The sequence below is a fragment of the Paralichthys olivaceus genome, chromosome 21, assembly GCF_024713975.1.
Source record: "Paralichthys olivaceus isolate ysfri-2021 chromosome 21, ASM2471397v2, whole genome shotgun sequence".
In the NCBI taxonomy this organism is placed as follows: Eukaryota; Metazoa; Chordata; class Actinopteri; order Pleuronectiformes; family Paralichthyidae; genus Paralichthys; species Paralichthys olivaceus.
In genome coordinates, this window is record NC_091113.1 from 4613070 (window position 1) to 4625316 (window position 12247).

General features: G+C 44.0%; 2 protein-coding genes across 2 annotated transcripts; both read right to left on the reverse strand.

Annotated features, from left to right (window-relative positions):
* Nucleotides 1-722: 722 nt before the first annotated feature.
* pgap3 (post-GPI attachment to proteins phospholipase 3) lies at nucleotides 723-7087 on the reverse strand. The gene is made up of 8 exons (XM_020107750.2): nucleotides 6665-7087; nucleotides 5606-5703; nucleotides 5261-5413; nucleotides 4696-4758; nucleotides 4031-4092; nucleotides 3496-3632; nucleotides 3125-3329; nucleotides 723-3006 (listed from the first exon to the last, which is right to left on the reverse strand). Exons 1-8 carry the CDS (start codon nucleotides 6879-6881, stop codon nucleotides 2943-2945), a joined length of 999 nt encoding a protein of 332 aa, XP_019963309.1. The 5' UTR covers nucleotides 6882-7087; the 3' UTR covers nucleotides 723-2942.
* Nucleotides 7088-7670: 583 nt separating this feature from the next.
* mylpfb (myosin light chain, phosphorylatable, fast skeletal muscle b) lies at nucleotides 7671-11077 on the reverse strand. Its single transcript, XM_020107746.2, has 6 exons — nucleotides 10917-11077; nucleotides 10259-10357; nucleotides 9155-9335; nucleotides 8832-8910; nucleotides 8693-8741; nucleotides 7671-8597 (listed from the first exon to the last, which is right to left on the reverse strand). The coding sequence occupies exons 1-6, from the start codon at nucleotides 10917-10919 to the stop codon at nucleotides 8496-8498; spliced, it is 513 nt and encodes a 170-aa protein (XP_019963305.1). The 5' UTR covers nucleotides 10920-11077; the 3' UTR covers nucleotides 7671-8495.
* Nucleotides 11078-12247: the final 1170 nt, after the last annotated feature.

A 12247-nucleotide genomic window follows, 5' to 3' on the forward strand; every position in this document is an offset into this window, starting at 1 on the left:
TGTGGAAACCTTCAGCTGTCATAAAAACTCAAAAGGTTTCGTTTGTCCAGTCTGGGCTACTGTAAAAAACATGGCGGCCTCCGTAGAGATGACCCACTCCTGATATAAATATCAAGTTTTTAAAGCCCTCGACCGACCAATCACAGTTCAGTCTCAGCTGTCGATCATTACGTTTTACTCTGTTTTTATTGCATCAAATCACTAATCAAAGCCAAACTTAGCAAACAAATTAATCAGTGTGATAAGAGCTACCTGCAATTACAGAATGTATCATAAAAATGTATTTATCTGGTATTTTGTCTTTATCTTTTGCCCATGTTCCATCCATAAACATGGAGAAGGTGTAATGTATGATCAATACTGCAGGCGGCCACCAGGTGGTGATCAAGACGCTTTGGCTGTCAGGCAGTTGTTTGGGGCACCAAGCTGAGAGGGGGGCCCCCCTGAGAACAGCTGGTTATGTTCGTCCACAGTGAAAACCCCCTCACAGTCCACGATCCTCTGGCCTGGAGACAGCAACACCATGGTTGGAAACCCCCCCAACAAGACCCTGTGCCACAACTTTCTGCTAAAAGATTAGTACTAGTACTATTAGTACTTTGAGAGTCTACATTACGTGTAAATGAGATCGTGGGTGTTGCACTTCAACTTGAAATTGAAGATGAATCACATTATCATAACCAGCGTCCTCATGTAAGGAAAAAACACACAGGAGAGTCCAATTCCTTCACAACAAACACTTTTATTTGTCCGACTTTTTGTCTTTTTGGTCAAATAATCGGTGTGAGGAGGAAAGTTCACTCAGGAGGACAGGTGGTGGGGCACAGGGCAGCAGGCAGCAGATGAGTGGGGGAAGAGAAGGGACGTGCTGATGAGTCGGGAAAAAGAAAGAACAATGAATTGTACAGAGCAAAAAGTTTGATGCCAATTCCGCCTGAAAGAGATCGATATTTATTCAACGAGTTGTTTTCTCAAACAGTAGACAAAGTAATTGCAGTTTTGAATAGATTGTGATTTTAGAATTTTTATGAAAGTGAGATTTGGCTCAAATGGGCTTTTCTTGTTTTCGCTTTTACAGTGTTTATTGTCTCATCTGGGTCTTAGACACCATTTCACAAAGGTCCAAAAAACATGAACCAATTATATACACTTTTGCCAATTTGACCTATTTAGTGTTTCTTGTCTCCTAAGGCTGAAAACCTTTTCGCCACCAGGACCAGTGACGACCTCTCCATGTCTTTTGTCCTCTGTCTTCCCCCACCCCCCTCACAGGCTGTCAGCAAAGCTAAATTTACCCATCGTCTCACACACACACATTCACACAGCAAATTTCCAACACACACACACACACACTTACACATCAGTACTATTACAAAAGGGTCGAGCACAATCTAGCTCGCTCCCTCTCTCAAACACAGACACACACACACACACACAGAATCAGTGTATCATGGCAAAAACAACACAATGTCCAGTCAAGGCAACATGTACACACATTGTGGTCATTGTTGGCATTCTCACACAGGAATACAAAGGTAGAGGCAGTATTTCAAACAAAAAAACGCATGTGCAGTACACACACAACCCCATAAAGTGCACATATGGAGGGGAAACTCTGAGGGGTGAAGATGAACATGGTGGGAACTCAAGAGTTTTGCTGAGAAGGACAAAAAAACTGATTTTATACCAACATGCTCTTTGACAAGCAGTTGTGATGTAAGGCATGGAGGGACGTGGAGTGTTTCACATGAGGGGGCAGTTTTCTGTGAAGCAGCCAGTTGTGTGTGTGTCGTTCTGGGGATATACTGCAGCGGGAAATGCAACCAAATCAAAAATAATGGACGTCAAACACATGAACACTCTTTCTCGCTCACACACACACACGTGCATGCACACACACACCTCCCACCTCCAGAATTTATTAGGAAAAATAAACACTTCCTGTTGCATTGTTCATAAATCCTACCTCACGCTAAAAGGCAATCCAGGTGAATAAAAATAACATTTCCATTTTTATCATCATCAGAAATATCCCAATATATATACCCAAATTAAAAGTCACGTAATCAAAGTAAACGTGTCAACAGAATAAAGTGGACAACAGTGGAAATAAAAATGCAGCTAAAAAGATAATCTAAAATGAGAAAGACAAATATGAGAAAGAAAAGCAGCAATGGAAACAACAGAGGCACGGAAATAAAGGTGTGATGGTGAGAATAGAGAAAAAAAAACACAGTCAGCTAGAATGGCCTCCAAACATAAACCCCCTTCTCACTCTCTCTAGATCAATCTGCTGGCAGCCAGCCGACCCCCCCATGTACCCCCGCCCAAAAAAAAACCCCACACTACCATTGCTGTGCCTGCCAGTCCACACTTGGCAAAAATGGACACATAGTGCACCAGCACGAAACAGGTTAACAACAGGTTGGCAAGTGATTTGGTGCCATCTATTGTCAGCGACAGCAAACTGCCGCTTGTGCAGATACAAGTGTGGTGGAGGCTCGTGACGGTGAGCTCAAAGGTAACACATGGTTTCAGGGGATCAATTTCAGAAACAATAAGGAGTCACAGGAAACAGGATATTGACCTGCAGCGACACTAACTGGTTCTGCCGTGGCAGAGAATACAAAACATTTTCCATCAACCTGTTTTGCGGTTACGACCGATGGCAACAGAAAGGTAGCACACATGTGAGAAAAGGCAAAGTTAAGTAGAACAAGCATCGATGGTGATAATTCTCTTTCTTTTTGTAAAAGGAAATAAATACAAGGAATTTAAAAAAAAAAACTGGAAAAATGTAAACAAAGGCTACTTCGATGGAAGTCATAGCGGTGTCATGCATGTCATCTGGGAGGCTGAGCTACTTCCGTGTTTGGGTTTCCAGCAGCCCCGGTCGCAGGGGTGTGAGGGCGTCGGCGTGGTGAAGAGGCATTGAGCTCCTCCTACTCAACTTTGACACCCATCTTCTCTGTGTTCAATAAGTAGAGGCTGTCGTCGATCAGGAAACTGGAGGAAGAGCAAAGAAAGGATCAATCGTCAGGTATTTATCTCTCTGTTAGTATTCATTTTTATTCTCTCCCCCTTGAATGTTTTCTCTTCAGTGAAACAAAGATGTTGGTCGAACCTGTAGAAAAGGAAGTGCACAGGAATGGTGCTGAGGTGCCACACAGCATGAGCATCTAAAACCCAGAGCATCGGGGGGAAGTCCAGCAGCTCCAGAAGGGCCAGACCGTGAAGCAGCAGCACCACCAGGCCGCACTTCCACCAGTACGGCAGCGTCCGCCGGTTCTGCCAACACCAACACAGCCACCACAGGAGGTTCACCATACCTGGAATGATCGGGGGAGAGAGAGAGAGAGAGAGAGAGAGAGAGAGAGAGAGAGAGAGAGAGAGAGAGAGAGGTGGAGTCAGGGAGCGTTTGAGGACCAAAGACCCAAAATAACACAACCATTAAAAAGCAGCTGTTACGAGAAACCAAATACCAAAAGGATGTACCGATGGTGACGTTAGCAGCCATGTTGTAGCCGTAGTCAAAGCTGACAAAGGTCAAGTAGGACACGTGTGAGGTAAAGGTCAGGATGAGCAGGACTCCCACCATGCTGGAGACCCCCGGTTGCCTCAGACCCAGTGTTCTGGCAAAGAGACAAGTTAGAAAAGCGTGAATAGAAATAATGTCACAGGAGTAAGTGTTACAGTAAAATAACAGAGGAAACACATCTTTTTGCTTTCAGGCTTCTTGACATTATTAGTTGCTTCTATGAATGTAAATAATCATCTAGTTCATAATCATCTAATCAATCTAGTTTGATCATGTATTTAATCGTTTCTGGCCGGGACTCATCAACATAAGGGAAGTGGTCGATCACGACAACAGCAACGACTTCTGCAGTTTAAGGTTCTGCTTACTGAGACGATCCTCACGCAACAGTTGAACAGTTTAGAACAGGGACTGAACTAGAAAATATCAAACCATCGTCCAGAAAATGAGAGTTTACATCTGTCATGCGCATCCACGTGTGTTAGAGCTTACCTGACGCAGCACAGGTAGATTGAGTAAAGAATGACCGCTGTTGCACAGAAATAATCCATTTTCTGAAAGAGGAAAAACATTTACTGAAGAAACCAACATCAAGGATCAGAGAGAAATATGTTGCAGGAGATACAGAGCAAACAGCTGGAGGGTTCATCAGTAATATCATTATGATGTCAGTGATTAGCTTAACTAATTAGCTGATAAAACTGCTCATCACTGATCTCAGCAGATGGCATGGCAGGGGAAAGACATTTCAGCAGTTAAGAGGTTTTAATTCCAATTAACAATTAATTAACTGGCCCCCTGTAATGTCAAGTAGCTGCTTTTAGCTCATTGTTTCAGTTTGCTTGTCTAAGTATTGAATCCTCCCAGCTGTCAACAAGCCTCCACATAAACAACGAGAAGCTGCTGCCTGCTCACAAGAAATATTCTCCTCAGTGATAATTACAACCAACTGGAGTTATAAAAGCTGAGAGATGATTAAATTCACATTAGTCAGATGGAGTGAAAGAAATCTCCACTGGGTTGCCCACGCTGCTCTCTTTCTGCTGACTACACTAACTCTGGGCTGACAGGTTGCTGATAAAAACTTCCTTTTTTTAATGATTTTCACTGGATGCAGCATCAACGTAAAGAAACTCTGAGAACCTGAGAACCATTACCTCAGTGAGATAAGTGTCCCGGGTGTGAAACACTGTGGACCAAAACCAGGCATTGAGAGACACCTAAAGAAAAGAAACACACAGGCCTTGGTTACATAAGCTGCTTTCAGACATGCACTGAACTCTGCGACTTTTTCCAAAACTTTTCTGCCAGCCCTCTAGTAAAATGTAGGGGAAAAGTCAGAGTGAGGGAATACAGCAGGAACAACTCTCAGTGAGTGATTGGGGCGTGTTAATGACGAAACTGAACAAAAACATAAAGAATACAAATAGATGAAAATGAGGAGCTGGAGAAGGTGTCAACTTGGAAAGACAATGAGATTTGATAGCTTTTGACGACAACACCCCACCGCCTGTGTTGATGTGTTGTAAACAAAAACATGTGATTTCCACAGTTGAATTTATATCCCACAGTTTCCTATTGTTGCGAATGCATCTGACCAGAACAATCTTCTGCAGCTTTCTTCATGTGTGAGAGTCAAACTCCAGAATATGTCCAGACTTCATGGCTACACTCTAATGTAGAGACACAACAGTATCGGTGTATTTCTGTGAGATGACCCACCAGAGAGAAGGCGTTGATAGTGCGGTACATGGGGCTCTGGCGTGGCACCGTGCTCCGATAGCGCAGCAGCATGAGAAGGCAAGCTAGGCCGTTAAGCAGAGAGGCCAGGGCAGATGCTGGTTCTTCAAAACACAGGAAGCGTGTAAACGGCCACTATAAAAAAAAAAACCAGAAAATATATATCACCCATATTTTTACATTTCAGTCTTAATGTTTTAGACAAAACCAGTGTTAAAAACTATATATCCTCGAATGATTCAAGGGAACAGGTCTGTCCGATATAGAATGATTTCAGATTAAGGTTTTGTGGCGATATACAATCGGGTCTCTGTAGTGAACACGAACCTTGCCGTGGAACTGTGGGACTCTGTAGCCCTCAGCCTGGTAGAGACCCACGGTGGTCCACATGCACTGGTAGCGGCAGTCGTCACGGCAAGTCCAACCTGCAGCACAGGAACGAAAGAGATGCTGAGGGGGTCAGAGATCCTCTTACGTCTTCAACAAATCATTTGCAAAACAAATAATTGGTGATATAAGATATGCATATTTATTTAGGGTCAAATATGAAAAAGGGCCATCGCAACTTCGGGGTGACGTCTTCAAATTGCTTGTTTTGTCCAAGTTACAGATAAAATCAAATAAAATGATCCTTTATTAGTCCTACAAAGGGGAAATTTGCAATATTTCAGCAGCAAGAGCCAAAAATAGGAATCAGTAAGTAATAATAAGTATATAATAATAAGTAACAAGCAAAAAAAGTGTAAGGAAATATATAAAATATAGACAAATATGAATGAAATAAAAATAAATATAATTATTAAAAAATCCAGCACAGTATTGTGATTTATGTTTTGAAGCACATATTTTTTTTGTTATTACATTCACTATAAGAGGAGGTTGAGAGTTTCTGCTTGAGAACTAAACATAACTTTGTGATTGACTGATTGTGGTCAGATGATACAGGATCAGCTCTGTTTTAGTTTGTTTGCTGAGAATTAAGTCCAATTTTTAAACATCCTGTACAGATGGAAACATGCATTTGACAGATAAGAGTCTCTCTGTTAAACTTCTGTTGTTCGATGTGGTTTAATGTCCTGTAACAACTGTTAATGATGAACTATGGCAGCAGGTTGAATGGGCCTTTACCTGACCCAGCCTGAAAAACTGGATTGACAGTTTCAACAGTTGATCAAAGAGCAGCACATGTTTCCTGCAGCATCAGAGGTGAGGACCAGAAGCTGTGAGTTACGAAGCAGCTCCAGCAGAGAGCTCAGGGAACACCAAGCCCTCAGCTGACACGTGTAATAAATGTAAACACACACACATCATCTCTGGGGTACAGTAGCCTCCAGGGTGCTAGCCAGCTCAGTTAGCCTGACTCACCTGGCGGCAGCTACCTCTCACCTGTCAGCGCCATGTACTGCGGCTGGGCGGACTGGAAGCCCCGCAGGCGAGCTCCGGTGCAGTTGGTCCGGACACACTGCTTCACACAGTCCCGGTACACCGGCTCCTTGTCGCCTTGAGAGGACCGAACGGCGGTCGCCGAGAGAAGGAGCAGGGCGACCGCGGCCAGCAGAGCTGGGGGTCGGACAGATGTGCAGCGGGGGGACGCTAAGGCCATGGCGGCGGGGTTGGTGGGTCTCGGCCCGGGCAGGACTCACGGAGGCGAGGCTCGGTCTTCCACTGCCGCCGGTGCTCGTCAGCGCGGGGCCATGTTGGGTTCGGTGGAGACGAGTTGGGCCGGTTGTGTTGAACCGAGACTGTGGGTCCACTGCCCCCTGATCACACACACACACACACATACATACAGACACTGCTTCCGCTTTGTGTGTTCAAAATAAAACAAGAAATCTTCCACGTTCTGTAGATCCACTGCCAGATATTATTCCATGCTTTTATTTTGAAGCCCAGAACGTTTCGTTTCCGCTGGTTTTACGATCGGTTTCGGTTGATTACGTCACCAAGTCACGTGACTGGCTGCTTCTTTGATGCTGCATATAAATATATGTGTAATGGTTGTTTTAATGCTTTTTACCATCAATTATAATAATAAATAATACTAATAATAATACTACTACTAATAATAATATAAAAATAATAAAAGAAAAGATTTAGTCCAGTGTCAGACCCATAAACTGTGTCTAAAGGTCAGAACACCACAGAATCATGCTGATTTAAATACATGAAAATAGAATGGAACTTTTCTTTTAATGATTTTTGATTTTTTTTAAATATGTTTATTGAAACACTGGTTATTTCAGTGTGCTGCACTAAGCATGCTCGTGTTTTAGAAATGATTTGCAACTATTGATCACAATTCAAAGGATCCTATCTCAACCTTGTGCAGTCAGTGGCGTCCCCGGTCAGCCAGCTTTCACCGACACCCCCACTTAAACCAAGAGACACAATGTCGTACGAAAGATAATGCATTTTATTTGTGTTTCTTTATTTGTTACAGTGGAGACACTTACAACAGGAGGGGAAACACCAGTGAGAGGGAGGAAGAAGAGTCCAAAACAAAGATGGTTTACTTTTGTTTATTCCTTTCCTCCCTCCTGCTCACCATCTTTCACCATCTCTTTCTCTATTTACATTTATTTTCCTCTTCTCGCTGCAACTTCTCCTTGTATAACTGTGTATAAGAGAGGCAGATTTAAAAAGAGTCGGGGTAGGGAAACTATTATAGCACAGTACTCCCACTCTTTCACTGTGCACTCCTCCCTCGGACATTTGCAGGGACAAACCCATCAACCACTCTGTGTCAGGTTGAGACTAACAGAGCACATGGGTCAGGCTGCTTACTTGTTTCAAGCAAGTGACTGTGCATGTACCACTGCACCCAAGAGACGTTTCCTGACCACTGCATACAAACTTAGGCATGATGCATTTACAGTCAGCCTCAATGCAGAGGAGCAGAATGAGTGATGGGAGGAAAAGCAGGAGGAACAAGAGGCAGGGATAGAGATGGAGAGAGAGTTTCAGTGTCACAAGATTATTTTTTATTGAAAAATAATCCCATGTTCCCCCTGTTGGTACTCACACACAAACACCCCCACAGCCTCCAGTCCTCTCACTGAGGATCTCAACAAAGGAGACAAGTCTTTTTCGTAGTGAGCTGGCAAGTGGAAAGAGTGGGCCAGGGCGCGAGCGTGTGTGAGGAAGCCAGGATGCTGGAGTGGATGGTGAGGCGTGAAGGGGCTTGAACGGAGGTAGAGGTCTTGAGAGAAGGGAACATTTACTCCTCCTTCTCCTCTCCGTGTGTGATGACGTAGCAGATGTTCTTGTAGTCCACATTGCCAGCCACATCAGGGGGGAAAGCAGCCCACAGGTTGGTCATCTGCAGAGGAGGAATCAAAGATTCACAATCCTGAACAACTGGGGAAAATTACAGAATGTGAACCACGACAGGGAGAGAAAGACCAAACAGCTCACCTCCTCAGCGGTGAACCTGTCGCACTGGGTGGTCAGGAGCTCCTCAAGGCTGCGGAGGAGAAATAAACATGAGCTGTCGTGTCCAGATTCAAGACAAAGAGACGATGAAGCTGTGAATAAAAGTCAAAAAACAACTCACAATTCCTTCTTGATGGAGCCAGTGGCCTCGGGGTCCAGGACCTTGAAAGCGCTCACGATGACGTCCTCTGGGTCAGCACCTAGAAGATCAGACGGCACAATTAGTTGATAAGATAAGATAATAATGATAAACAATAGGAAATAGAAATAATACCCACAATGTAAACAGAATAAATTATATAAAAAATAAAATGTATATGTACTGTGAATTCCTTTTGGTCGATCAGAAGATAAACGTGCCCCTTGAGGTTCCAAATATTTTATGAAATAAAGTAAAAGTAAAATAAATAACGCGATTTGCGTTAAATATCTGTGTCGACGCACCCTTCAGCTTCTCGCCGAACATGGTCAGGAAAACAGTGAAGTTGATGGGGCCGCTGGCCTCCTTCACCATGGCCTCCAGCTCCTCATTCTTCACATTCAGTTGGCCCATGGTGGCCAGCACGTCCCTGAGGTCGTCCTTGCTGATGATGCCATCTCTGTTCTGGTCAATGATTGTGAAAGCCTGCCAGGGAACAAGATAGAGGACGCATTTAAACTACAGGCTTAGCTCATTAGAAGTAAAAACTGAGATCCTCACAATTGTCACATGGTCCTTATCGCTTGTGATAATTATCTCCGTGCGGTAGCCTGCCAACACAAACTTGTAAATGTGGAGCTGTTATCCACTTCTCGGCCCACATAGCTGGGCGCAGCAACCAGTGAAACCAAAGATGGCATTGGAAACCTTTTGGGACTTGGCAGCTGGTCGACCACTTGTCTTTCTAAGGTGTTAAAACGGTCTCGGAATTTGAGACAAGCCCCTTGCGACATTTAAGGAGAAGGTATTGATTACAGCTGTCATCCCCCCTACCCTCTCTATGCCTCATGACTGAATCTTCTGACCCTGCCCCAAATATTCTTTCACCTTTTGTTGCCTCTAAAAGCTCAGCTGACCTGCTGCAGCCATTTTGTTCTTTAATTTCTACCTGCATACCGAAGGAAAGCCCCCCCGATAAAGAACACTCTGCGCCCCTCTTTCTTCCCTGTATAGACTCAACATTACATCTATAACCTCTATATTTTGCCTTTGTTCTTTGGACCTTGAGCGCCTCCTTCCTGCTTTGAATTAATCTCACTGTCCACCAGCTGTTGGGCTGCATTCCAGCGGGGTCACAGAGCGACTGTTTCCAGCCTCCGAGGTGGATTTCTGAGCTGCCACAGGGAAGAGGTAACTGCTGTCACCAGAAAAGCTCAGATTTACTGTCCTGTCAGGCTGACGAGGACATTTCTACCGATCAGGTGTGCATCTTTCTGGAGCTTCCTCCTCACCCTATCTCTGAGGTCAAATGACAGCGCCTCTAAATGTCCCTTTTCTCACAACCTAAAAGGACCTCAAATCTTATTGCTAGAAAACTTTGTGAGATCTGTTGAGGAAGAGGACATTACCTCCTTGTACTCCTGGATCTGGCTCTGCTCAAACATGGAGAACACATTGGAGGATCCACCCTCACCCTGCTGCTGCCTCCTCTTGGCCTTCTTGGGTGCCTGGGAAAGGGATGAGAGGTAAAATACAATTAAAACAAACAAAACATGAACCAAAAAAAATGATCCTGGCAAACTCTAAAAAAATACAAAGATTGTCAATGGCGTTCTTTGTGATATCAAAAACAAAAGGATGCAGAGGTGCAGGTTTTAGATATTTATACATCCAAATTACTCAAACAAATAAAGAAAAGTCCAAAGTAAGTATTAAATTGTTCTGATTCTGCCATAAGAATCAAACATTCTGGGCAGGAGGTGATTTGTTTTCCTTGCAAGAAGACTGAAAGATTTTAAACCTATTAGTTTAGAGTTAACGACTAAATCAAATCTTTGGGGACTATGATGATAAGGCAGTTATCCCCACAACAGTTTCATCCTGAGCCAAACGTCAGCTGAAGCCAGCAGGTTAAAGTAAGACTGACTGGGTCCACATCCACAGTTTGGGAGGCTCAGCTTAAGAGATGTTTGTGGGATGTCGGTAATCCAGACAGCAAATGCATCAGTGATGCTTTCACCTCATCAGATCAGATCAGATCCCTCGAGACCGTTCTTCCACACTCACCATCTCTCAAGTTTTTTGGGTTGTTGTTGTTGTTGGTCAAGAAGAGAAGCCTACGCCAAGCCGATGTGACTGACATGTAAGTAATGGACCCTTGGGGCCTTATATACTAGCCCACGGGGGGCTAACTTTAGCCGCACCATCAGGTTTGGCAGGAAAACAGAGCTGGAGGAAAGTAAGAGAAAGAGGGAGGAGTGAGGAGGTGGCGGGGCGGATCGGCTTACCGATGCTCCAAAATAGGCTGCAGGAGTCTTGGAATGAGGTGAATTCAATGCCAACAGAGGACTGACTTTGGTGTTATCTGTGGACTAATATGGCCAAACTGACAGACAGGACATGCTGAGGGACAACTGAACCCCCCCCCCCCCAATACCCTTCTTCTCCTCAGGGGTCTTTGTCGTGGCTATTTTTGATTTCTGATTCACTGTGAGAGAACAAAACCCAGTGCACGATGACAGGTTACCGCTGCTGCACTGGGAAGGTTACCCCACAGTCAACCTGACTTTCTATTAATTAACGGTTCTGATCTCCCCAAGGCGCTGACGTGCACTTAACAGTTAACATATCGTGGAGTCATCGCCTGTCCAGATGATAGGTTTGGTCTGAGGTTTGAGCTCACTAACAGAGCGTTAGCGGCCAGCGGGGATTATAAACAGTCATGAAACTTGAAATCATTTGGACCGATAGGGTTTGGTCCCGCTCCAATAATGACACCCGACTACTACTAGGCCTCAAGAAACAGTGACCCCGCATCAATGAGAAACGTAAACAACATTTCAACACTGACGCAAGCGGTGGAAACATTTTGTTCAATCCATCGTAGATAATTTACTCACAAAAAAACCTTTTTGTCTTTTCTACAAGCAGCCTGCTGGTTGCTTAGTTTATGTTTTTCATTATTTTGTGCACAGGTAGAAGTTCTAAACAACTCACAGTTAGAAAAAAACTTAATGTTTTATATTTGGCACCAACGAGAATTGAGCTTCGTATCACGTGACAGATTTTAAACATCCTTCACATCCACCTGTAAATGTCTGACGTCTGAATCTCTGAGATAATTAGTCAAAATGGTAATTGGACTAAATGAGCAGCTTTCCCACCACGGACACTAATTTTGGCTGCTGCTGCTGCAGGTTCCCAGTATAGTTGGTTTAGAATAGGAGGACCACCTCCTCTCTCCATATATGAGCTACATAGGCTGCCATCAATCACACCACCATGAAGCCAAGGTATGTATTGGGAGCCAGTGATACTGTTTCCTCTGTCGTTCGTAGACCTACTTATACAAGTCACAAAATATGATCTAATTCTTCCAAACAAATGTTTATGTGATG

Bases quoted from the DNA above. Each gene is read 5' to 3' on its own strand.
- pgap3 (XM_020107750.2), bottom strand. From the start codon at position 6,881: ATGGCCTTAGCGTCCCCCCGCTGCACATCTGTCCGACCCCCAGCTCTG. The intron at 3,330-3,495 runs GTACATCCTTTT...CGATCATTCCAG, and splicing joins GGCTGCTAACGTCACCATCG to GTATGGTGAACCTCCTGTGG. The intron at 3,007-3,124 runs GTTCGACCAACA...CTCTTCCTCCAG, and splicing joins GTGCACTTCCTTTTCTACAG to TTTCCTGATCGACGACAGCC.
- mylpfb (XM_020107746.2), bottom strand. The intron at 9,336-10,258 runs GTAATGTCCTCT...GTTCCCTGGCAG, and splicing joins AGATCCAGGAGTACAAGGAG to GCTTTCACAATCATTGACCA. The intron at 8,911-9,154 runs GTGCGTCGACAC...CTGATCTTCTAG, and splicing joins GTTCGGCGAGAAGCTGAAGG to GTGCTGACCCAGAGGACGTC.